The sequence below is a fragment of the Calonectris borealis genome, chromosome 11 (assembly GCF_964195595.1).
Source record: "Calonectris borealis chromosome 11, bCalBor7.hap1.2, whole genome shotgun sequence".
Lineage (NCBI taxonomy): Eukaryota > Metazoa > Chordata > Aves > Procellariiformes > Procellariidae > Calonectris > Calonectris borealis.
Genome location: NC_134322.1, coordinates 16,864,604 through 16,891,439, shown reverse-complemented (window position 1 = coordinate 16,891,439; position 26,836 = coordinate 16,864,604). Strand labels below are relative to the sequence as shown.

Sequence of the window (26,836 nt, the reverse complement as noted above, 5' to 3'; positions counted from 1 at the left end):
GATATTGCTGGAACAGCAATAATGCGACTTCAGAAAAATGAGGTTTTCATAGGGGAGAAGTGGGATGGAAGAGGGATGGAAAGGGACTGGTAATTAGTGAGCTTTTGGGATGTGGTGGATACTTTGAGCTTGCCAGATTAATCTTTGCCTAAGACATTCACAACAACCACGTACTCAATAATGCATAGCACAAACAATTCTTTGGAAGAATAAGTTTTTGTGATATTAAAACTGAAATCTTTTGTACTAACATAGCCACCCATCACCATACCTTAAAAAATCGCAGAGCTTTGAAATAAAGACCTACCAGTGAGGGAACTCAGCTGCCTGTCACCAGTTCATATACATTGAGAACACTTGCTTCCTAATCACTTTGAGAGGGCACTTTGCGAATTTGGTCCAAGGCCAGATGAGTGTCCATGTTATAGCTACAGATAGAGCTAAAAAATCCACCAATATTGATACCAGTCAAAATTGCTTCCCAGTATATTGAGAAAACTTTTTTCCTTGGAGGAATTACTGCAAAAGTGTTAGAGCTAAAATACAGCCTATAAAAGTCAGAAGACTTTTTTAAGTCAGCCTTTTTGTGGAGAAAAGGAGGGAATGTAAACCAGAATTATTTTGGTTGGCATTTAAATACACTCTGTGTCTTTAATACAAGTCATATGGGCAGAATACTTAATTACACCTGATTTTTGTTTAGCAGCAATCAGTGAGTATCACCTGCTGAGTGTGTGGATTGTCATATACGTGGTGAATTTTAGTATCCAAATTAGGTAATTTAGGATGCAATTGCAGGAACACATCAGGGTAAATGCATTCTTCCTTTACATCATAAAAGTCTTGGTTCTTGTATTTCCTATGGACATTATGGGTGTTTGAACATAGTTCTTGCCATTTCTTCAGAGATGTGGTAGCTATTGGCAGTGGTATTAATGAAATCTGAGTCAAAATGATGAGAGCAAAATTGTAGGAAAACAGAATTCAAAGGGTATCTTTCAGCCTCCTATACAGCTTAAATTCACTCCATGAAATTTAGCAAAAGAACTGTCAAAAATGAGTATCTCTTTTCCCGTTATTTGGAGAATGTGTGCGTGTTCTGATCAAGTTAAATTCAAAAGAAACTGGACCTTGAGAGCAGGATCCTGACACTGTTGAGATTCTATGAACATTCCTTGTGATCTTGGTGTGAGAAGCGTTTAAGATGACTGAGCGAATAGATCTGCTAAAATTTGGACAGTGTGGAAACCGCCACCGCATCCTGTCAGGGAAGTGAAGTAGCACATCTTCCGTCTCTGTTGTGGCTGGTGCACTGCAAATTCCTCCAGTCCTGGAACCACAGGAACTTCGTCTAAATTTTGTCTGAAAGATCATACAGGAGTAGTACCTCACTTAATCTTCTCTGAGGACTGCCTGTGCCTTAAAACTGTTATTTACACCTTGGAAATGACTTGGGATGTGTAATTTGTTATCAGTCATGGCAGCATGTTTGTCACTTTTCTAAAGAAGAATTAGAAAGGACATAAAAGAGTGCAAAATGCTGATTTTTTCCTTAGATTTCAGAAAATATAATAGCTTTTTCTGAAGTATCAGTGTAAGTTAGCTGGTGAGATACAAAGCCTTACTGTTGATAGAATTAAATTATTGAACAAGTACAACTTTAGTGGGAATTGTAATTTTAAATTTTCTATCCTGAAATTGAAGTGTGCCAGCCAACAGTTACCATCAACTACGGCCACCCTTATTTTATTTAAAGTCATAAAATCATGATTTAGAATTACGGCAGATCTCTGGTGCAATATTTTTTTGAATACATGGCTGAATGTGTTGATCTCCCTTCTTTCTATTTCTTGATCACAAGAAACAGAAATACGTGTTGGTTGCATGACAAAGGCAATTGATTTCAGTAAACCCAGGATGAGATGTTTGAATTGTTAATTTCAAAATATGATAATGCAATTTAAAAAATTATTTAGCAGTTGCCATTAAATCTATAGAGGTTTTGAGCTCCAGGAGGTAATTAACCACAGATCTTAGACAAAGACTGCAAGTTCAAGTGGATAATTAGAAATAGAAAGATGGAGAAAACTGATCTTCAATCCAGTGGCCTAAGACTTGTAGTGTCAATGATCTTATGAATCAGTGTCACTGACAGTGCAGGCTTTAGTAAACCCCCATTTGAGGTACGTAAGCTTTAACTGTTACAACCTAGCCCTTTTCTACACTCTTTTTAGACGCAAATGCCAACAAAGATGCAGCTGAGTTTTCTGTGCAAATTGTCTAGGTCTTCCAGGCAAGATGGGGCTTCTTTTTGCCTTTGACTCAGAGGCATGGCAGTTGGTTTTTGTAAATGTGCAGACATATATTTTGATCTAAGGAAAAGAAAAGTCTGTTTTGCAGAAAGATGAAGCTATTGTACTGATAACTTGTGCCCTGCTTCTTGCTACCTTGCCAGTAACATGGGAAAAAACCCACTTTTCTGTAATCTTTCCGATGCTTGATCTAGAGACGCTGTTATATAGGGTGCATTCCTGAGATAGAGTGGTAGCTTTCCTAGATAAACATAGGTGTTACAGACAAAAGCAGTGTGAATGTGAGCAATATGAGTTCTGTTGAAAAAGTGCTTGCTTAAACCACCTGAATTTTGTTTTTTATCTTGTTCTATTTCTGATTGCAAACACTGAGAATTAGGCATTTATGACTCTGTCATCAGGTTGTACACTGTATTTCCCTAAATTCTGAAGTATGTTGTTAATATCAAGATCAGTCAGTATAGTTTTATTTTAAAAATACAGCCTTATTCAAAGGCAAAATGACAAACGTGAAATCTGAGAAGGAAAGCATTCCAGGAAAAGGAGGAAAGCATTACAGGAAAGGTTTGTGGGAGGAAGTGTAAACTGTGTATCTGCTTGTCTGGTTGAATAGCATTCCACTTGTGCTTATTTCATTCTGTGGAAGAAAGTTAGGTCTAACCTAAGCAAAACGTTTCTCTTTCAGTTCGGAGTTAATTTTCCTGTTCGTGGTTTCTTCCTCTGCATAATTCTGAGTATCCACACTAATAAGGCTTCAATACCAATAAATAATTAGTCATTTGGAGTTACTTCTTGTAGGATAGCCTAAACCAACTAAAATCACCCAATTTTTAAGTCAGTGGGTCTAGCTTCAAGTGGTTGAACTGGCAGTTGTGGGTCGTACTGTGACCACTTTGGCTGAGCCTTGTTCCTCTTGTAACAAAACGGCTCCTATTACCACGGAGGTGCCCTGTGCCGTTGCTGTACCACAGTGAGAGGAGGGGTTGCTGCCACTTTACACACTATAAACATGGCAGAGAGAGAATCAGCAGACTTTTGTACTACTTTCTAAAAAGAACTAAAAAGAAAATTTTTCCTAGTCTTCCTTTTGCTGTTTATGTACTTGTAGAGTTGCCTTTCACATCCCTTGCCAGATTCAACTCCAGGAGGATCTTGCCTTTCCTAACCCCATCCTGGCACAATCAGACAGCATCTCTGTACTCCTCCAGGATCACCTGCCCCTGCTTACACCTCTTGTACTTCCTTTTTATGTCTAAGTTTAGTTAGGAACTCCTTGCTTATCCATGCAGGCCTCCTGCCACCTTTGCTTGATTTCTACTTGTCGAGACAGACCTTTCTTGAGCTTGGAGGTGGTCATCTTTTAATATCAACCAACTCTCCTGGATCCCTCTTCTCTCTAGGGCTTTATCCCATGGGATTTCCAAGCAGATCTCTGAAGAGGTTTGGGTCTGCTCTTCTGAAATTCATGGTTGTGGTCCTGCTTTTTGCCCTGCTCCCTCCTCTTAGAATCCTGAACTGTACCATTTCATGGTCACTGCAGCCAAAGCTTCCTTGTTTTTGTGTATCAGGTCTAGCGGAGCACCTTTCCAGGTTGGCTCCTCCGTCACCTGTGTCAGGAAACTTGTTAATGTACTCCAACTTTTCACTTGCCAAATACACGTAGGCATGTTAGCACTTTGCTCTTTGTCATCATTTTGGTAGTCAATTTGCAACAGTAATAGGAGTAGAGTTCTGTCTTTCTGCTCTAGCATGAAAATTATTTAAAGACTGAGCATTAAATATGGAGAGTAGTAATTTTTAGTGAGTCTTAGACTTACAAATCTTTTCAAAAACCAGGTAAAGTGGATAATATTCTTATGTGTTTACTCACCACGTAACTCTAAAGTAAGGACGCTCAGTCTCTTTCCAGAAGCACAACAGATTGACTGCTAAATTTGTCTTCCTCTCAAGCCTGTGTTGTGGCCACTTGGCCGCATTTTTTTAAATTGCTTAAATACTTAATGTTTGTACTCTCTGCAATATAAAGATCTCATGCAGACCAAGGAGCCATGCTGTACTTTCTATATACTAAGGAATTCCCTTAATGCTACAATGTAAACAATACAGCATTCAACTCACATTTGGAAATTTTGGATAAAATCTTAGTCTGTATTTCCTGTTGTTGAGTTATGCTTTTCCTTTCTGCATCAGTGTTGGATGCTACTGTTATGGCTTATACTGCAGAATCTTTTGCAATGCATCACCTAATTTTCTTCTTCATTTCAGGGTCACAGTACCCAGTTTTCCACTGCGTCAACAGAATCACTCACGAGGAGGTATCTGAGAGTTACTGTGACAGCAGCACCAAACCCATTCCCGAAGAGGAGGCCTGCAACCTCTTCCCATGTCCAGCTTTGTAAGATACTACAATTTAAGTCAAGTGAAAATAAGCCAATGTCATTGAGGTTTTGCATGCGAAAGAGGCTATTCTAAGTAGGAAACTAGTTTGAACTTCTAAGTACTACGCACTTGTGTCATAAAGTGTAGTGGATGTTTTTTTCCTTAGTTGTTGGTGGCCCTCCCCTTCACAGGGAGCAATAGCATTCAGAGAAGACAAAAGGGAAGTTGGCAACAAGCGAGTGTAGTAATTTCTCAAAATCTGTGTGATTGTTTAGGCATGCACACTATACGTGGTCTCTCTATGTGTACATTTTTTCAAGTGACAGGCTTCTGCATATACCTGTCTAAAGAAGAGGCTCTGCGGGTTATATCACTCCACCGTGGATCAGTGTGCTGTAGTACCCACCCATTCATTCCATGGTGCCATATTTAAAGATGAGATTAGGCCAATAGTGCTCACAACAGCCCCCTCATAAACATGACCTCTCTTTCCTGGAATTCAGTAGTTCTTCAGCTCGAAGACTGGATTCTGAAGTGATAGTCCTTGTTTCCAGCACACTAATACAACCAACTTAGGTGTCATTTCCTTCTGAAAAGACACTTGCCATCAGGAGACTGTGACTTACAATTGGCTAAGCAACTTCTTTTAAATAGTCCAAAAAAAAAAGAAAAAAAAAGTCAGTTAATCCAGGGTGTATACCAAGAAGAGAGAGGATTAAACCCAGTTGCCGTTATAGCAGCTTTATTTCAGGTCAGCAGCTGTATTTTCCATCTCTCTTGTGGTTACATTTTTCAGTTCTTTTCTGAGCAGCAAGTGGCCACTCCTTATCCCACAGACGTTTCTAATGGTGTAAGTGCTGTGACAAGCAATTTCCTGGTGCATATTGGATACTCAGGAACTTCTGAAGCCGTTTACTTGGAGACATCTTCTCTCACCCAGCATTTTTCTCACCTTTTTCTTTCTAACAACTCATTAATTCAGCTTCATTTGTTTACACAGGATAATATCAAGAATATAAACAAAGATATGTAAATATTTATTAAAAAGAATACAGAGATTTTGCTTGCTCTCCACAAGTGTTCTGAAATAAAATGTGTGAACAGTTCGGATACTTCCCTTATTTGTGTATGTCTTCATGCTTGAAATGAAAACTGAAAGGGAAAAATGACATGTTTGTACAAAAGTGATTAAATAAATACAGTGAAATCTTGGAATAAGAAGAATATATCTAGGGTTATTTTCATTTCTAAACTTAAATTTATTTATTCATTGCTTATAATTTGCTACTTCAGTTTTACTGATGAATGAATGCCTGCATGTATTACGTGATTTTTGTGATATTGTCCTTTTTTAGAGCCTGCTGCAGACAAATTTTATGCAACACATCTTAGCTTTTTGGGAAGTGTCATTAGAGCAATAATATATATTACAGATAGATTCTTTAAAAAAACAAACAGCTATTAGTGGCTTAATTAATGTTTGTAATATGTCTTGAAACCATGAATTGTGCAATCTGTACACGTGCTTATTATTATCAACCACTACAAGTAGATTGTTTACAAGTATATAATGTTGTCTTCATAAAGGATTAAGTTATGCATGCAGAGGCTTAAGTATTATTTTATAAGATTCTGTACCAGCATCAGAATCATGTCATTCGAGTTGTGTTAAGATTAGTATTAGAGAAATCTTTACTGAAAAAATACAACCTCTTTTTTTTTTTTTTTCCTTCTTTAGCTGGGATATAGGGGAGTGGTCTGAGTGCAGCAAAACATGTGGCCTTGGTATGCAGCATCGACAGATCTTATGCCGGCAAATGTACGCCAATCGTACCTTGACAGTTCAGCAATACCGCTGTCATCACCTGGAGAAACCAGAGACAACCAGCACTTGCCAGTTGAAGATCTGCAGTGAATGGCAGATTAGGACAGAGTGGACTTCAGTAAGTATGATTGCTTAATGTGGGGCATAAAACCTCGGAAAAGAATAAGAATTTTCTTCCAGGTATCACTAATCAAACATGGAATTTGTTTTTGTTTGAAACAAGGAAGTGGAATGTGAAAAGCCTTGGAAATATGTGAATCCTAGTTCAAGAAAATGCTGCTCAATTATGACCATTAAAGTTTACTGTTCATTCAGAAACGTTCAACCAGAAACAAGCTGAAAAAGAGCAATTGAATAGTACAAAACACGCAGATGTGTGTGTACAGAAGAACACAAGCTTTCTGAGCAATGATTTTTTTTAAATACTATATGAAGTGGAATTGGGAGAGTCCTGATAGGTTTGCCTGTGGTGCTAAGCTTATTGCTCTTTCTCATAGCATGTAGAGTTTAGTTCCAGGAGTTATTTAACCTTATGTATGCATTAAGGATAGAATCGGTAGTTGCTGTTACTGTAGTTGGTTTGAGGCTATGCCAAGACTTTCAGATAAATATGGATGGTGCAGTTTTAAACTCTAATTTCTGTGTTGCTTACAGAAGGTTTGGCCAACCTGACAACCATCCTAGATACTTTCATGGCCATTGTGTGAAAGAGAAAATATCCTGGTGTTTTAGGTGTAGTGATAAACAAATCCTTTTCAGTTAGCCATGAAACAAAGCAAAAAAGTTTTAGACTTGCTGAATTATGTGGGTGGATAGACCATGAAAAAATTCCAGCTTAAACCCTGAACCTAAACCTTCTTTTCCTTACTGAAGTGCTTCCTTGCTCCTAATTCCCCCAGCCTGTGCTGGAATGCATGTCGCAGCACGTGGTGTGTTGTGCATGGGCTAGCTGCACTGGCAGTAGCAGCGCAGCTTTCCATCCACACAGTCACAGTAGGCTGAAGAGTCATGCAGCAGGCTTAGTGTGGCTTTATAGTGGGTCTTCCCCCACGGTAAAGCCTATGTGAGTTAACTCCCTCAGTTGCTGCATTTCTGAGGCTGATGGTGGAATTGTTACCTTCCTAGTAATGAAGTATCTGTGATATGTTGATCTATTCCTGATAAAAAAAATCAGAAATACCTAGGCAGACAAATGTAAAGATATGTTGGTTGGTTAATTTATTATTCATGATGAATTAAAATCCATCTGGAGTTAAAGGACAGTAAAATTGATACTAAAGGTAAAGTTTTGATTATTTTATTGTGTTGATGATGAGAAAGGGGAGCTGGTTTTGTGTGTTGTTGCATTTTGAGAAGTATTTCAGTGTACAAAGCCTTTAGAGGGTTACTGCATGTGGTAAATCAAGCTAAACAAATGCTTTAGAAATTGTAGCTGGTTGAATATCAGCGTAATTCCAATAAAATTGATTAATTTTCTCTTGGAAGTAAAATTAAAGTTCTTGGCATGAGGAAGATCCATCATAAAGACAGGAGCAATTGAGTTTGCAAACTAGTTTCAGTAGAACATTTATTTGTGTTTGTGCTTACTGAAGTACAGTAGGTTTTCACTTTGGAGACAGGTCTGTGATCTTAAAAATAAGCCCGTCGTAAGATTTTAATGTGCTTACCATTTTTTCTGACATACAAATGTCAAAAACTTTTATCTAAATTTGATTAGAAAAAATGGCATTGTGGTAATTTCAAGTTTGGAGTCAGCAGACTAGACTCTGAGAGTAACTCTGGAAAATCGCCCCCTTTATGACATAAGGAGTGAGGTATTTGTTTTTATTAGTATTTTACTATTTAATGACCTCACACATCTAGTCTGGGTTTTGGCCAGTGTTCTAGAGTGAACAGTTGGAGAAATAACTGCAATCTGAAGGTGAAGTCTGTGAGGTATCTTGCTGAGGGGAATATATTTTACATGATGAATAACTTTGACATGTAAATATAATAGGCATGATTAAGCATTCGAAAGCAAAGAAAAAACAATGAGGCTGCCTTTGGAAGCTCTGCTAGGTACCCTTGTATGCAGGTACTGTGGTCTTTAATCTTCAAATTCCCAGAGATTTTCCCCTTTAATTCTAGAGTGTTTACAGGACTCATCAAAACATTTCATGCATACACAGCAGAAAATTATGTACCCATCTTCCTTCATGATCTGGATGCTTTACATCATCAGGCAGAGATATCAATAGCTGTCAGCGTTCTCTGAGGTTGAAGAAAAGAGAGCAGGAGAAGGCGGCCTTTACTTGTAAGAGGGATTCAGAAGTTGTGTTTCTTTGCATTTGTCTTCCTTCATATCTGCTTATAGGTCAAGATCAAAATTATGCAGAATATGTCAGCCTGCTATTCAAATACCAGCAGTTCATTTTGATAAGGTGCAGCATGGCCTGTTGAAGATAGGGTTTAATTTTATGTTTCCCAAATGTATCTGCATAGTATACTGTAGAATACCACAGACTGAGAATATGATTTAAAACTACTAGTGCATTTTTATTCCCTATTCTTAGCAATCTAGAGTAGTTCTGTGGATGTTTTAGCAGAATGAATGAGCTGTACATTCCCAGCTCCCTGATAAGCCACTGCAGTTCTTGCATAGAGCCCTGATGCAACCTCCCTTTTGTTACAGTGTTCAGTGCCTTGTGGAGTGGGGCAGAGGACCCGAGATGTGAAATGTGTCAGCAACCTTGGAGACACTGTTGATGATGAGGAATGTAACATGAAGCTGCGGCCAAATGATATTGAGAACTGCGACATGGGTCCCTGTGCTAAGAGCTGGTTCCTTACAGAGTGGAGTGACAGGGTAAGGCTTCTCATTACCTTTTGCTGCCAAATCTTCCTAAAACAACTTAGGTACATCGGAATTAAAAAATATACATCTGTACAGCCATAAAAGGAGTGGTCTTATTTTCCATGTTTATCCTTGATCTGTTAAACAGGCAAGAGCAAACAAAAAAATAATGATCCCAAGGGCATCTTGAGTTTGTGTTAGATACATGAATGCATGGAAAGGGCAAGCGTGTGGGTACATGGCCAAACATCTGGATTTAGAATTGGCTCTGTGTCTGAACTTCCCAAAATATTGAGTGTGCTGAGATTTATTATTCTGCCTTGCTTAGCCCTGAGTCTCAAGATTCAGACTCTAAGTTTCCCTACTGTTTTTTTAAGGGATGTAGGTTTGAGGCCTGATGTCTGAGTTTAAGTTCAAGCCCTAAAACAATTATCCTATAGCTGTGAAAAGAGGGGAACAACTTCATAAACTCAGGCAAGGTTGGTGCAGGCCTTTGTCCTTTGTGAACATGGATGTATTTTTTATTCCAATGAGTTAGATTCTCCACATGAGAGCAATAAGAACAGCGGTGATTTACCTTGTTTCGTGATTGGGCTCAAAGTTGTTGTTCAGTAGTGATATTTATACGCTTTCATTAAAAGGCTTACAAACATGGGCTAAGAAGAGCCTGGTATTTTGGTCCCTCTTGTGGATGCTTGCATATCAATTTCATCTGTAGACAAGTTGAGCCTTCAGTCTGTAAAATCCTGATTGCATCTCCCTTTTCTTTGACTGCTTGTTTTGGCAGGCAAATAATAAAATTTATCACTGAAGCTGTAAGATTACATTCATAACTTCATGGATTCATTGTTTAGATCATTTTGTGGTAGTGTCTCTGAAAGCTAGGAATGTCTGGCTCATAGGTTATGCATTAGTTTGGGCACTCAGAAGATTTTCCACACGTTTTAGATGCAGAGAAGGAGGAGGAACTTCACAAGTAGGACAGGTACCTGGTATGTCACATAATTCTAAAAAGGCTGATCAGACTCTTGCTACAACTAAAGGCCTGCAAAATTTTCAGCCTCCAAACAACTAAAATAGATTTTATAAAGAAAAAAAAATTATACACTAATAAATCTTTGTTGTTCTCATTTGAACTTTTTTCCCAGTTATTCATTCAGTGTATGCTCTTCCATAGCGTGGGCAGAAAGTTACCAGGTAAAGTATAGGTATTAGTGCAAATGGCAAGGTTTTTGCTGTAGGGGAAATGGCAGTGCCTTTTATTTATTTTTTAGCTTGTAGAGCTGTTCTTTGTACAGTGCTATTAAACTTGATATTTTACAAGTAACAGAGAAAAATGCATTCTACCCTCAAAGACATCTTTCTTGAAAAAGCTGGCCCAGCTACTATCAGCTAGTGCAGTTCCACCACATAAAGCACACATATTCCAGTGAAGACTCTAGCATCAATGTTTTCTTCATTATTCTACATTGGTATTTTGTCCTCTGCAGAATTAAAAGTAGTTTTTGTAGCTGAAGGTTATGACTGTAGAATGTTATTATGCTTATTTATATGTATTAAATGAGACATAAAAGTGAAGCAGGTAATGTGGAAAATGTTGGCGTTTTTTCTTACCACAAACATTTTAGGGTCAGAGAGTAAAGAATGGATTTTGTTAACTTCTCAGCTTATATAAGTGTACAAATTAATTTCTTCCAAATGCTTGCTACTGTAGTTGGCATTGTTCACTATCACTTCTGCCAGCAGTGGGTTTGGAGTTTGATTCACAAAGAGAATGGAAGGGAACAGCTTATTTCAGGAAAAAAGTAGATTCAGGCTAGAATGTGCAGAATCTTCTAAGGTTCACACGTATCTTGTTAACTCAGATGTTCAGAGACATTTAGTGGCAGTGATTCCCGTGGAAGTCAGTGGAATATAGGAGTAGTCAGTAGCTTTGCAAAGTCTGGCCTCTGGCTATTAGCTTTCTTACTGTGCCTTTCGAGGGCTGTTTTTTAGGATCAGAAGTCTCTCATTTTTTGAAGAGGAGTGTGTTCCTGTTGAAAGACAAGAGGAGAATTCTGTCATGGAATGGAAATGGGCATTCCCAGGTGTATGGACTTTGCATGTGTAATTTCCCCAAACAATTCCTTAAAAAGTACTTTAAGCCAAGCCACACTTCAGCAATAAGCATAGATCAGCGATGGGCAGCCACAAATGGTTCAGATAAGCAGCCAAAAGTTCAAATACTTAAAGAAAGCTTGTTCAAACCTCTTGAGTCCGCAAAACTGTGGTGGAAATCTCACAAGAACAGACGTTCTTTGTGAGATTTATTACATGCCTACTTCAAGTCCCAGCTGGAAATACCACAGAACAGTCTTTCCCATTGTATTTTGACATTTCAGCCATGGCTAGAAATAAGAGGTAAAAGAACTTATCATAACTTTTGAGAACGTTGGAACTTTGAAATGGTTGAGTTCAAACTTGGTTACAGCCATGAGAGAAGGCTTGGCCTGTACTTTTCTGAACTCATTTTGCAAACGCTTAATGTGTACTGTTGCACATGCAGCAAGTAGAGATTTCCAGAGGCCTGTCAGAGATCGGTTAGGCACATACTTTCTCTTTCAGCAAGGTATCAGACTTCCATGTCCGGATTTATGTGATGCATGGGGCATTACAATATAGCCTTGGTTAATTAGAGAAACGTCAAAAAAAAGCACAGTAACATAAAAATGACAATTGTCTTTGCTGCCAACAGATGTTAAATTTCAGGATTTGATAACTGATATATATTTGTGCAGAATTTGACAAGGCTATTCTTTAACACAGGGAGAGAAAGAGGTGAATAGTCACATCTGAGTTTCAAGAAAAGGACAGGATCTAATTTAGGATTAAGATTTTGGAAAGATTTTGGGGTTTCTTATTTTACTGAAACCTTGCAAAGTTTTAATTGAGGCAAAATCATGCTAGTTGCCTTCATTTTCATTAATAGTTTCTGTGGTTCTGAATAGGAAGATTACATCATTAAATTTCCCTAAACGTAACTTCTGCAGTACAAAATACATGTACTTAGAAACCTGCAGAGTACATACAGAGTTGTGTGTAAGAATTGTGTCTCCTTCCCAGGGTGGGCTGTATGTAGCTTTACTCGGCAAGTGACGCCTGGCTGCCTTCTCGCCATGTTCTCCCGTCTTGTTTTCCCACAACATGTATTCATGTATTTTATGGCCCACCTGTTCCCCCCCATGGCATTGACCTTCTTGGATTCAGTTTCTGCACAGACTGATTCTTTATACATATAATTAATCCTGAGTAATTAAAAAAACCTCCATGTTCCTAAAACAATACAGTTCTTGATTTGAGTTGTTTTGATAAACAGGTATCAGAGTATGTTATGTATGTTACACACACACTCTTACCTGCAAAGCTTATGAGTTGTATGGCTACCATGTGGACACTGGTGGAACATGTAAAGGAAAGAAGGAAGGAAAGCAATTCGTCCTTAAGAAACAAATCCTTATTTTCTGAAAGTATATGCTCTGTTATTTGTCTTTGAAGTAGATCTAAACACCATATTCTGAAATTCCCCAGGCTCAGTCTTGAAAGAAGCAGAAATTTTTACTCATTTCAGTCAGAAAGATTACAGGTTAAAAGTCTCTAGCAGCAAAGCGAGACTCATCTTACTTTGTATGTGCCTGTCTTTACATTTACTGCTCTATCTTGAGTATAAATAAGAGAATTAACTTAAGTTTCATGGTTTTGTCTTCTACATGATCTTTAACCCCTTTTGATTATAGAGAGTCTGGACAAACTTTTGTGATACTTTTATGTGCGTGTGTAGAAAGATGGCTTCCTGTCTCATAATTCTCTTAAGATGTCATACTGCGTTAAAACGGCAGAGTTCCACCAAACTGCATCCATTAATCAGTAGAGTAAAGCTGGTGAACCTTACTGAACTTAGCAACAAAATTGGATTGATGGGAGCAGATGAGATTCTTGCAAACATTTCACATGACTGATTCTTTGACAGCTCTAATTGCTGGAAAGTTTACTTCTCCTATGGGTCAGAAGCGGGAAACTGCATTCTCCTGATTTACAGCAATGCAAGACTCACCAGTGTTTCCTTCCAGCTAACTGGAGCTTTCCCCTCTTGCATTTTTGTTTATTCCTCATTGCCATCTCCTCTGTTCATTTGTTTCTCATTTTATGTTTAGAGCATACTTAGAAAAGAAGCCAAAATACAAGCAATTCTTAGATGTTAATGAGATTCTGAGGCCAAAATAAAATCTTGGGAAGAAAGGAAAAATGCTGCACATCAGGGAACAAAATCAAAACAGATCAAACGCATGCTCTGGATTTCACTCTTCATTAAAAGGAGTAACAGCGATTCTTCTGTAATATCTTCCATTAGAGAGCTGTAGTATGCTTCGTAAAAATCAACGCTTTATTCCTCACAATCCTAAAGCATTACCTAACTGGTACAAGTGGGTTTGTTGACCAGTCAAATGTGGAACCACCAATGAGTATTGTAGCTCACACTCTTCTTTCACTGTTCTTTATTTAAATTTGGATAGCTCATATAAAATCTCCTGGATCGTGAAACAAAACAAAGGAAAAGAGAGCACCATGGAGTTTGTGCAGGCGTTTCGTTATTTTTGATTATCGCTATTTATTTGTTTTCAGTATAAAATTAAGATAAAATACCCCTTTCCATTGATTTCATGTGGGAATCATACGGAAATAGAAGTTTTGCATTCCTTATGTATAAATATGTTACTCACTTCATGATCTGCAATGAAACACGTTGCAAGGAGATTTTTGAAGCCAGGAGAGTTTTGAAGTAGACATTGGTAGAAGGGTGGCCAAGACCTAACAGAGATTTCTGTTTTCTTCTCTAGAGCTGATCTCTCTTTGCCACAATTCGGCTGCTTTAGATGAAAATCAGCATATAAAAGTCTGCATGGCAGGGGGGAGCCTTGCCAGCTAGGGCCCGCAGCATCCCGGTCAGGACAGCAGGGCAGGCCACAGGGGCAGGCAGAGGCAAGAGTCCAGAGCATCCGGCAAGATCATGGTGATGAGGCAGGTCCAAGGTCAAGCTGGGAAATCAATCCACAGCTCAGGTCCAGTGACAGTGGCCAGGGCTGGACACAGCCCATTATCCTGGGGCAGGTAATGAGGCAGGGTCAAGGTCAAGCTGGGAAGTGAGTCCCAGGGTGAGGGGTCCATGAGGCCCGAGCCCAGGCTGTGGCTGGGGACAGGCACATCTCTGATAAAGCTCAGGCAGGGACTGATGGACCAGGGCAGAGGTTCAGTGGAGACCCTGGGCCAGGGGCAGAGGTGAGGCTGGTCAGGGCCGGGAAGGCATATTGATGCACTCAGGCCCTGAGAAGTCCTTACAGCTCTCAAAGCAAGTGATATTTATTGTATGAGCCAGAGCAGTGAAGAAGTCTGTTCCCTCATGTTATTACTTCAGAGAGCATTAGTAACATGTAAGTACCAACAGTGTTACCAATTACATATAAAGAAAGTAACAGTGCATATGTAGAAGCAATCATCCAGCTGAAGTGTCCAAAAATTCTAAGACCATATTTCAAAACTTTGGTTACCTTGGAAGGATACCATGGATCCGCTAGACTAAATACAGAGATGGTTTGACTTCTGATCCAGCACCTACTGTATGCATAGATGCACTCTAAAGGGAAATAATTTAAATCGGGTATCAGAAAGTGTTTTGGCGACACAGATTTCTGACTACCCCTCCCCCCCTTTTTTTTTAGTGTTTGGGGGGTTTTGGGAGGGCTTTTTTCTTTGGTGTTTTGTCTTGGGGTTTTTTTTTGTTAAGATATCAAGGCTGCTCTCAACAGTTTTATGTCCTTTGAAAATGTGCCCCCAGTCTTGGAACTGCGGCAGAAGTGAGCTTCTGAAATACAATTCTTAATTTATTATTGGGAAAACAAAGGTTACATAATCCTTCTAAAATCCCTTCTGAAAGGGGTTTTCTAAGAGTAGGTCAAATAATGCTAAGGAGTTTCATAAATGCATTTCAAACATAGATCTTCATTTTTATTTTTTGCAGGAGTGTAACATCAGGAGGATGATTCATAAAAAACTTTACTATCTTGTGGGGAATAATTAAGATGATGAAGGTTAAAGTGTGGTAGACAGAAATCCTGCACAAATGGGGGCGTTTTACTGGAACTCAATTGGTTGTTATTTAAAAATTTAATTAAGGCTAGCAATGATCCTGAGACCTGGGTGAAAGGACTCTTGAGTTCTGGTAGATTTGCTGCTGCCTCTTTCTTGTGGTCTGTTGCCCCAGTTGAGGGTAATGAGTAGGGCTGGCACATTAGTGAAAGGGAACTGGCACGGTTAAAGAGTTTTTTTGCTCTATTGTGCCCTGTGGCTATGAGAAAAATTCAGGCTTCCACTTGCTAGTCCCTTTGCAGGAACTAGCCTTATTTTCCTGGACTGCTGTTGCAGTTGTTTTCTGACACCTATCAGAGCACTGGATTAGGTTTTTTTTTTTTTTTTAGTTTTAGTTTTTAATGGGAATGGAAAGCTTCTGAAACTGAACTCATGAGGGAAGGACCTCAGGAAGAGGAGAAATGGCAGACTCCTTAAAACTAGGGAGGGTGTTCCACAGACTAAGGTTTCGGAGGAATTTCTGCCAATTAAAACAAGACAGTGAAACAAAATATCTTTAATAATAGGACCAGAACAGAGAAGTTGCAGCTTGTGAAAGTTCCTCATGTCATACAATGTTAGGTTATGGCAGTTACTATGTATTAATGCAACAAATCAATGGCACAAAATTGAAAGTAGTGGGTGTGTCAATTGTGAAAACCAAAGGGAGAGGATTCATTATCCAAACACTCCCCACTCCCTGCCTTGGGCTTTGGAAATCATGGCTTTCACATGGAAGATTTTTACCGAAAGGAAGAAAAAACCATGAAAAACCAAATACTTAACACAGAAACATTCAGGTTTAAGTTTGCTTTGTAAATCCTTTGAGGGTAGTTAATCTGTAGTGAAATCTTGCAGCAGAGGGTGGAACAACCCTATACCTTCCCGTTTGGTATTCCTTTGTTATTTGATATGTAAGCCTAGTTCATGCATAATCATTTAAAACATAAGACTATGGAGATTTTCTGGATGATTTTATAGACTAAACTTGTTCCCAGCTCTGGTTTGCAAAGCAGAAAAGCAAATTAGATTGTCAAATGAAAATTACTTAGAAATAAGAAAAGTATTTGCAGAGTATATGCATAGTTCTCTATGCATAATGTAATTGAACATACTTGCCGAGGATAGAATATGAACAGCCACAAAATTTATTTCTGTAGAGTGGGTTTGAAAGGTAGCCATTCTATGGGGCTCAGTTAAGCAGTCAGTTTACCTAGCAGTAGACTGTTTGAAATGGGTTTAGTTTAGTTCAGTTTTAGTTTACATAAACAGGAAAATGTTCACTACTAGCACAATTTACATCATTCTTGTATTTTCAAGATTTTGCCAGTTTACTTTGAAAAGACCTCCTTAGCCATCAGATCTGGTTTGCTGAGGAGGTAAGTATGTTTTACATACCTGTGTGAAAGTGGAAAATTTTGTTGTGCACCACCAACAAAAAAAGGTTCATTATGTTACTTGTAGGCATCATTTAAGAGAAGCTTAATTATTCGATCTTGCAGATGGAGGAAGAAACCATTCCAAACTATGAGCAATTTTTTCCTATTCTTGTGGAGTACATAAGCATCTCTTTAAATTCTGAATTTCTAGTTTTTCCAAAATTGTATTTTGTTTGTTTAAAAAATGACTTGTAAAAAGTTGAATCGCTTTTTTAGTTTTCTAGGGATTCCATTTCAGTAAAGCTTTGCCCTTCTGTTTGAACATCTTGTAAAAGAAACCAACTTGCTGATAGGAAAAATGTTTTTCTATACTGTATCCGTGGAATAAATATAACATGACTACGTTTCACACAAATAAGCACTATTCTTCAGTGCGAGTGAAGAAGAGTAGTTTGCAACCAATTGTACATTCAGTCACTGGTCTGTCTCTTGAGAAGATGAATGACTGTATTGGTTAATCCCATTATTAATAATGGTGCTATCTATCATGGCATCTGCTGTTCTGTCATTGAACTACTGGATGTGAACCCTCCCAACCTATGGGAGCCAAATCAAGCTAGTGGTCAACTCTGTGTCTCATTACCAGTTCTTTGAATCATTCCTACTTTTATTCAATAAAATGTAAAAAAATGTTCCAATACAGAGTTACATTCATTCACAAGGAATGTACTGTTCTTTGTGGAAGTAATACACAGTTTCTTCTAACTAATTGCATTGTATGTTAAAAATAAAATCTGAAGTGTCAATCAGATGCATCTTTTTCTCCCATATACTACATACTTATTTGTGGTTTTCTTTGCATGTGTAATATAATTGTTTGTATTTGTTTAAATTCAATTATATATATATCTTTCAATGAGCTGCACATGGGTTTTTCTTTATTTTAACAGTCTAGACATGAAATGCCAAATGCATTTTAAGAGGAAAAGAAAGAAAGGGAAGATTAAAAAAGAATTAAGCAACAAAAAACAGTCTAACACAAGAATTGATTATTTCCCTGGCATATTTCTGTTTTTTAAATGTCAATAGTTTGGTGCTGCCCAAAACAGTGGAATATTGGAGACTTTCCCACTGAAGTAGATGAATGACTAAACTGTAAGGGCTTAAATGGAATTTATCCTGCGTGATTTATGGATGACATGCATACTATCTCCGAATATGTGACATAAGAATCTGCATATCACTATTTATTAAGAGCTTTCAGAATTTAGCAGTGAAAAGTTGAGAATGGTGAATGTTAGTTACTGGGAAGTCATATCATTAGAAAGCAACATTGAATTTACATAAACTTCTATGGCCACCTCTTCTGCTAAAACTAATTAACAACTTACAGTTGAAACAGGTTGGGCAATAATTCGTGGTAGTTACAGTTATTTGCTGAGGATTTACCTGAATCTTTTGAAACCACCTTTCAAAAAATTTGATATTTTTCTACTTTATTGTGCTGTCATACTCTGTCAACTCGTTACATGGAAAAGTTCCAGAATGCGCTATGCAGTCATTTTACTGCCAATGCCACAGCCCTCAGCGTCTTCCTAGCCTCGTCCTTTTAACCAGTGTAAGAGTTCACGTGGCTGACAGCTTGAATGGTTGGAGGAGAAACTCATAGAGCAATTCAAAGGTTGAAATACAACTGCTGTCTGAAAAGCTGCTTATTGAAATTATCCCTTCTCAGATCTATTAATTGGTATGCAAAAAGATGAATAAAATGAAAACTGAAAGAATTTACAGATAGGAAGAAAGAAGGAAAAGTAAGAAAGCTAATACAAAACTATAAAAAATAGATTTCTTTCTTCCCTAATCCTTCAATTTCTTTCATTTGTGACTGTAAAGGACAGGTACTACTTGTAGTGTATTCAGAAGTATGAAACTGTAAGACGATTTGCTACAGCTGAATTACAAGTAAAAATAATCGACTAAATTAATTTACTTTTTATGATTGTCGCTTCTCCTCATTTCATTGTGCAGTCTGGAGGACCGAGTAGTGAACATGTTCTGTCTTTTGCTCCCCAGTGTTCTGCGGAATGTGGTGACGGAGTCCGCACGCGTTCAGTGGTTTGTATGACGAACCATGTCAGCAGTTTGCCTCTGGAAGGCTGTGGCAATAACAGACCCTCTGAAACAACTCCCTGTAATAATGGACCCTGTGCTGGTAAAGTCGAGTGGTTTGCTGGGGGCTGGACACAGGTAAGCTCTATATCTAACATATGTATTTGTTTTCTGCTGGTATTTTAATTTAAAAAATTTATTTTTGTGCAATGAAGATGTGTGCCATAAGGTATTTCTACATCTCTGTGGAATATTTGGATTTTTTTTTCTGTATTTTGCTGAGTTGATGTTCAATACTTTTTAGCACCTGTTGTTTTTTTACTTTGGTGAAAATAAGATTTTGTTCTCCTCCTCCTCTGTACCTTCATTTTCATTTCTCATCTACTGACCGAGTGTATTTATAAAATGAAAGATAACAGAAGGCTGCTTAGCATATTCAGGTGAACGCTAAAGCAACAGATCTGCACCTTTTAAAGATAGAGCCTTTGTGATCTTGCATACCTGCAGGGATACATATATATATGGGGAATTTCCAAAAGATAAGTAAGACAAAAAACAACGACTAAACCCAAAAGTTAGCTTCACTGTTGTTGTGCTGAAATTCATGATAATAGGTGAAAAGAACAAAATTTGGTTAGTGGCCTGTATCCTGATGCTCTTTCCTCAAGGTAAATTCTTCCCTTGATCCACATCTCAATAGTCCTTCTCGTTCTACATAAACGTTTCTGCTGTCAGGAACAAAGGCATTTCAGAAGCTGTCAACTGGTGCCCAGACACTTACGTCCCTTTGTGTAGGCTCTCATATAGCCTAGAGAGCCTTTCGGACTGCTGGTACCAGCACTTCATCGAGCTGTTAGGGAAAAGTCTCTTGGCTGTGCTGTTAACTCACGGCATTTCAGATTCCAAGATCCTTCCAGGTGATAAGGAGTTGGAAATTAAACTGGTACAGCTGAGATGGAGATTACAGGGCTACTACTACGCTAATGCTTTCAAGTGTAACTGATAATTATTTGTATTGCATAAGAGTAATAGCAAATTCAGATTTAAAACATACTTAGCTGAAGTTCTAATAACAGATAAAATCTGCGCCTTGTTACTTACACCACTCCATGCAGGTGAATAGGACCTTTGTATCCATTCTTGCTACCCCAGAGAGAAGCGTTCAGTAAGGTCATCCTAACTCTCCCCATTCTGTTCTGAATAAGCAAGTTTCCATCCTTTACAATTTCTTGTTCTTTTAAGCTAATTCACCTTCTTTCCTTGCATGAGATGGAATTATGTGATGCGTACCAAGGGTACGAAGTCTTTGCTGTATGTTATCTCAAAGAAGTGTCTGACAACATCTATTCTACTAGCCAAATCCTGACTTCTAAATGCCAAAATGAAAGCAGACAGTCAGTAGACGGGAGCAGGAGGGAGCACTGGTGGATGACCTTTTGTATTATGCTCTGCTAGAGCTAAGGCTGAATGTTAAAATACTGTCTTTTGGAGGAACCATTAAAAGAGAGCAGTGATAGAGATGTTAAATGTTAAAGAAAGTGCAGTTACGTTATTTCCTGTAGAATTTATTTGGGTGCATTCATCTCAAGGTTCTTCGTTCAGCTCTAAAGTTTTTGTGAGTATCTGGTAAAGGGATCATAAATTCCACCCAAAATATAAACAAAATCCCCACTTTTAATAACATTTGATTGGTTTAGGCTAGAAAAAGCCTTTGAAAATCGTAGTCCTTTTATGCAACGTAGAAACCAATATGTTGCTGGAATCATCTTCTAAAAACCTTTTTACAAGTGCCAGGAACAGTATTGTGTGTGTATTTAACCTTTAAATGGGCAGTAAGAGTCCATGTGAGTCAAATTTGCTTTTCAGAACTGGAATCAACACTGCATCACATAGATACTTGCAAACATGAAAAGAACACCCTGGCAGATCAAGGCATTTTCTAAAAACCACACAGAATGTGGGGATTTGTAAAGCTGCAAAACTGTGCTCTAACCTTATAACCCTCAAAGGTTCAGTGCAGTGCATACAATCCTGCTTCAGCAAGAAGCAATAACACTGTTTATGGAGAAAGTAAGTTATGCTTCTCTTTTTATTAGAAGAATAAATACCAGTTTCTTTTTGTAGCTCAGGTAAAAGTACAGTTTTAGATTTCTTCAAAAGCACACTTACAGTCGTATGTCTTCTTCTTCATAAAAATAATTAGAAATATGTTTTGAGTCTGTGGTACCATGTGGAATAAAAATACACAGAAGTACAGTTCTAACAACTGTAACCATTTTTAAGATTAAAAATTAAGTATGTAATACCTGACACTTACAATCAGTAGTCACTTGATGAATTAAGTCATTACTATATCCTTCAGCATTTTCTTATCCTGGTTCCTGCTGGCTACTGTGTTAGTACTACATACAAATAATAATAATAACCAAAGGTTTATCTAGGCTACTGTTGTGGTTCTGAGAGATAAAAACCCTACTGCAGGAACTTAAAGAATACTTTACCCTTTTCCTTTCTCTTCAAGTCACACATATGCCAGTGATGGAAGGAAAGATACAGTTAAGTTCATTTTACTGAGGAAAGAACATATAAAAGTAAGGAAATGGATTTTGGATGTTAGTGTCTAGGTATGTGTCCAAGAATAGGGAATAAACAAAACTTTACAAATTTTCCTGTTTGAATATTAATTTAAAATGCAATTATATGTGTGTGTATGTGTGTGGTGTTTTATTTCAGAAACAAATAACATGGAGAAACATGTTACTTTGGAAACAAGTTGAAGGACATAAGTAGAATAACAAATTCCACCACTTTTTTTTGTTCTCTGATGCAGTGCTCTACTGAATGTGGCAGTGGAACTCAACAGAGAGAAGTCATTTGTGTTAGGAAAACTGAAGGTAATTTTGATGTTTTGAATCCCTATGAATGTTCATATTTGGAAAAACCTCCCAGCCAGCAATCCTGCTACCTCAAACCCTGTGGATCTAAGTGGTTTCATACAGAATGGAGCACAGTAAGTCTGTCATGCTTTTCTGTATCTATTGTTTGATACATCTTTTTCTCTGTAGATTGAAAGGGAACACCATTTGGATAAAACCGTTGATCATGAAATTGACTTAATCTTGCACAGGAATGATACTAAAAAGAAAGCATATTCTTTATAGCCAGTGGAGCTTAGGAAAGTTAGGAAGTACTTTGACTAGAAGGAGACATTGCATAGTTGCCTTTTCATCACTGATCTCTTCTTCCAAGAATCTTCCTGTTTTATAAAGTTGGTTTGCCGCTTAATGAGACTATGTAGTGCACTAAGAAGTTCTTTTCAGACCTCTAGTTTCATTAAAATTAAGGAGCATTTAATAAAGAATGAGGGATGTATTCAGTTTTTAAAGTCAGTTTTACCATAATATTTTACTGTAAACTCTTCACTGTGATACTTAGAACTTTACTGAGAGAAAACTTACCGTAAAGCTTCATGTATCTTCAGTTTCCTCTGGAAGTGGACCAGCTACATTCACCAGTTCCACAAAATGCTTCGAGTTCATCTATCTTTCCATCATTTCCTATACCTGGCAAAGCTTACTGGATTTTTACAAAAAATCAACATTTTTTCTCTTAAATGGAAATCAGAAAGCCCATTGTCATCTTAGAATGAAAAATTATGTGAAAACTACTTAGAGGACATCATATGTAATGCAGTAACTTACTCCCTTCCTTGAGCCTTAATCAAATTCAGAATGACAGCTCTGAAATGTGGAAGCACCTCAGATGCCTTCAGTTTGAGTTCCCTTAGTCAGGAACCTTTGGAAATACCTCATCCACATGATGCGAGAGAGAGAAATTATTTTGGTTTTCCCTTTTACTAAATGCTCAATTATTTGACTGGCCTACTGGCAGCACTAGAAAGCAGAAGAGAAGGTAGAACAGTTTTAACAAAACAAATCAGCTGAAGGGAATCCTGATTTTTTTTCCTTAATTGCAAGTATAGATGTTTATTTGAAAATAGTATCCAAGTTAGGCTCATAATAAAGCCATGTAGATCGAAGTATGTTCTTTGATTTTGCTGGAAATTCTATGGATTCTTTTGAGCCGTTAGTTTAGATTAAATAATTTCCCCTTAGCAAACCCATTAACAAACCCATTTTCAAATGTAAACCTGCAGGTGTGTATCCACAAGAGAGACAGCCATCTGCATCCATAGAATGCAGCAGATAGATTCCTTCTGAAAGTGAAAATATATGCTCTCTTCAGCAGGCACAGAAGAAACAAGGTGCTAAGACTCAGAATCTGATAGGTATTTAGAGATCCCTAGTTACTGCCTACTTCCTAAGAAGTGGTGTCTAAAAATCCTTAAAAGTCTAAGCCTTTGTGACCATCTTCACTATAGGAATGAATACGTATGCTAGTTGAGGTTTTACAAGATCTTACTCTAAGCGTTTTTCAATTCTCCACAGAGTCTGTGGTATTTCTTACTGTTAGACCAGAAGAGAAAGGATTATGGGGTCAGCTGTGAGCAGAATAGCTGGTTCAAAGCCCCTGTACTAGGTTTTGAAACTGCTCAGTTCATATCTTCGGCAGACTTTTTATATGACCTAGGATAAATGGCGTGGCCTTTCAGTCATGGAGATTAAATGGCTGGCTAGCACAGAATGCTGGGTTTTGTGTATAGTGTGTGGTACGTAACATCTAAATTCTGTCTTGGTTCCATTTTAAGTGCTTAAGATCTCTACAAACCTGAACTGAAGTTTTATTGTTGGATGTGGGATAATTACAATATCCTATACAGGCATGTAACAAGAGTAATTATATAAAAAAACGCAAGTGTTCTATTACTGTCGCCACAGGGCTATGTCTTTTCTAAAGTGGGGAAAGGTTGTACTTGAAAGAGCAATTTAAGAATATATTACTGAGAATATTTTAGTTAGTTTGCTACAATATCTGATTTTATGATGGTGATAAGTTGTTTTTGCAATGTTAGGAGAAGAAATAATTATGCCAAAAAAGTCAGAAAGAAAACATTCTTACTAGTTTGGGGCTATTAAGGTTTTAATCATTATAAATGACCCAGGTTTAATTAAGTTTGTGAGCATTTAGGTCAAACTGGACAGTGAGCCAAATCTCAAAGACCTCACTCAGGCGAAATTCTTGCAGTCAACAGGGGATTTGCTTCAGTATGAGCAGAAATGTGTAATAATTGGCTTTAAAAATACCATGACAAGCAAGTACAAAAGTCTCTGGCTTCATAACAGACTGTGAAGGAGCACAGAAATACTTTCTTTAGAAATTCAAAGAAACCTCTAATGCTTAGTAAAATTGTTGTGCTGTAAGAAGTGAAAAAATAATTGAGCTCTAGAAAAAAGGCAATTAAAATTATTCCTGATTGTATATAAATGGAGGCAAAAGGGCAGTGGAGGGCAGTGCAGTCAAGTAGTAAAGTTCAGTGCAGGAAGTTCTTGAAGTAAGAAATATGAACACTGTGGAAAGAGTAGATTTGCGAGATATGTATAAATAAGCAGAGAAGAACAAGACTAATTAGAGAAGCAAGAAGCGAAGTAATTCAGAAAGGGAAATAATCTAGCATGCTTTCAGTTGCTCAGTGTCTACCACGTTTACTTGTCCAGTTGTTGCCCCTGTGGTCAAAAATGTTTTTGAACCTTTAACGAAATTGCACCTGTATGTTAAGGACTTTATAGTTAGAAAACAAAAAACAACAGAAGTGGTGAAGTTGATAAAAGGCTACAGTGATATCTGGGTCTGGCTTCAAGGTTCCCATTTTTTTCTTTCTGTATTTGCACATCTCATATGGTCTTCATGAACTTCAGCTTTTGTGTTTCAGTGTTCCAAATCCTGTGAAGGAGGATTTCGGGTTCGAGAGGTACGATGTCTATCAGATGACATGACAGCCAGTACTCGGTGTGATCCACAGCTTAAACCAGAAGAAAAAGAACCATGTAATACACAAGACTGTACCCCTGAAATAGGTAAGGAAGAGGAAGCTTCTGTTTTAACTATGGAACTCCATCTAGTGGAGAAAATATTTAATAATCTTGCAGAGGTTTTAGAGTATGTTTTCTTTATCAAGTTCAGGGTTTTATTTTTACACAAAATACAGCTCTCTTCTATGATGTAAAAGTAGATTTCCATTTCTGATTAAAAACGTTTACCTTATAACATGTAAGAAACTGGCTTACTTTTGAAGTTGCTGAGAATGTGAGAAATCTGCTTCTGTGAAAACGGTACATACAGGGTGTTTTTATGCAGCCTCCTTGCATTCTCAAAGGTTTCTCTTTGCAGAGTCTTTAAAACAAAAAAAGGGTTGTGTGTGATATAATGTATTTGGTAACAGGTTCTATAAGAACCAGTAACATTAAACTAAGACATTAAGGGCAATTAAGCAATTTTCTTTTATATATATACACATACACATAATTTGGCATTGGAATTAGTCATTCATCTCATACAGATTTGATTTTAATAGTAATGAGAATGACTAGGGAAAGAAAGATGCAAGTATTAGAAACAGTTTTAACTCTAACGTTCTACAACACTTTTCAGTTGAGAATTATTCTTCAACATAATTTAACTATATAAAAAACCTGGTATACCAATATTATTAAAAATTTTTTATTGTATTTGTGTTATTTCTTTATTTAAAACAGGTTTGTACAGAATTGCTTATTTTTACATCTACTATTAGTGTTTTGTCATTCAGTCTTTTTCTTTACACCTCAGTTTCTGTGATCACATACATGATCATATGAAAGTCTTAGCTGTCACTTTAAAAAGTATTTCTAACCCTGTTGGTTGCAAAGGAAAACTTCAAAATGTGGATAGACCACATCCTAACAGCTTAGAAAAATGGGGAATGTTAAGAACACCAACTTCTGTCTTTTTTTAATCTAGTTATTTTAAACCATTTGTAATATTTGTAAGGAGGGAGGTGGTTTACTATTTTCCAGTATTGAGATTCGTCAATACTTGAAAATAACATTTGCAGGTTCTGGTGCCATCTGTACACTGCCACAAGAGATTAGTACCTGTGAATCTAAAAATGAAGTGGACAGGTACCTAAGTGACAAATACTAGAGACTTTCCTATCATCTTTATTCAAGACAAATTTTGTGTTTAAAAAAAACAGCAACAAAACCTCTGCAAAACCCCACAACAGTATAAATGGGGATAGGTACATTTCTTTCACAGTTTTATGTATCTTTATATTAAACGTAGAAAAACTTGAATAATCTAACTTATTTGCATAGGTAGCCTGCTTTAACCTGACAATGAATGTTTAAATACAGGTCCAAGATATTTTACATGGTAAAAAGAAAGGGGATTGGTTATTTGTTGCTCTAATACTCTTTTCTTCAGTTTCTTCTCTCTTCCTTTTTCTCCACAGATGAGAACTGCAAAGATAAATACTACAATTGCAACGTGGTGGTTCAGGCCCGGCTCTGTGTCTACACCTATTACAAAACAGCCTGTTGTGCATCCTGTACACGTGTGGCAAACAGACAATCAGGGTTTCTAGGACGCAGATAACAAATACTCTTCTACTCAAAGCGGCAGTGTCAGTCTTTGGATGGAGCTTGAACAGTGTTACTGCTTTGACTACAGCAGGTTTTAGCTTCTTAGAGATGGTTTTTTATATTGCTGAGTACATCAAGACTATGGTTAAATCTCACACCCTTTCAGTTACAGTTATTGTGCAGTTATCTTTTTTAAAATGTTTGTTGTAAACCCATGATCTTTTTAAAGCATTAATTTTTAATGATACTATACTTTGCACCTGCTCATCAGATAATTATTTAAAGAACATACCAGCCTTAGTATTGTGAAATTAATGAAA

At 37.4% G+C, this 26,836-nt stretch overlaps 1 protein-coding gene across 1 annotated transcript in view; it reads left to right on the top strand.

The window, feature by feature from the left end:
• Window positions 1-26,529, top strand: part of THSD4 (thrombospondin type 1 domain containing 4) — a 307,104-nt gene extending 280,575 nt beyond the window's left edge. Inside the window, exons 11-17 of the mRNA XM_075160230.1 lie at window positions 4,578-4,707; window positions 6,430-6,634; window positions 9,188-9,361; window positions 18,961-19,134; window positions 21,827-22,006; window positions 24,827-24,971; window positions 26,387-26,529. Coding sequence (XP_075016331.1) covers window positions 4,578-4,707; window positions 6,430-6,634; window positions 9,188-9,361; window positions 18,961-19,134; window positions 21,827-22,006; window positions 24,827-24,971; window positions 26,387-26,529 — 1,151 coding nt within the window. The remainder of the gene's footprint in view (window positions 1-4,577; window positions 4,708-6,429; window positions 6,635-9,187; window positions 9,362-18,960; window positions 19,135-21,826; window positions 22,007-24,826; window positions 24,972-26,386) is intronic.
• Window positions 26,530-26,836: the final 307 nt, after the last annotated feature.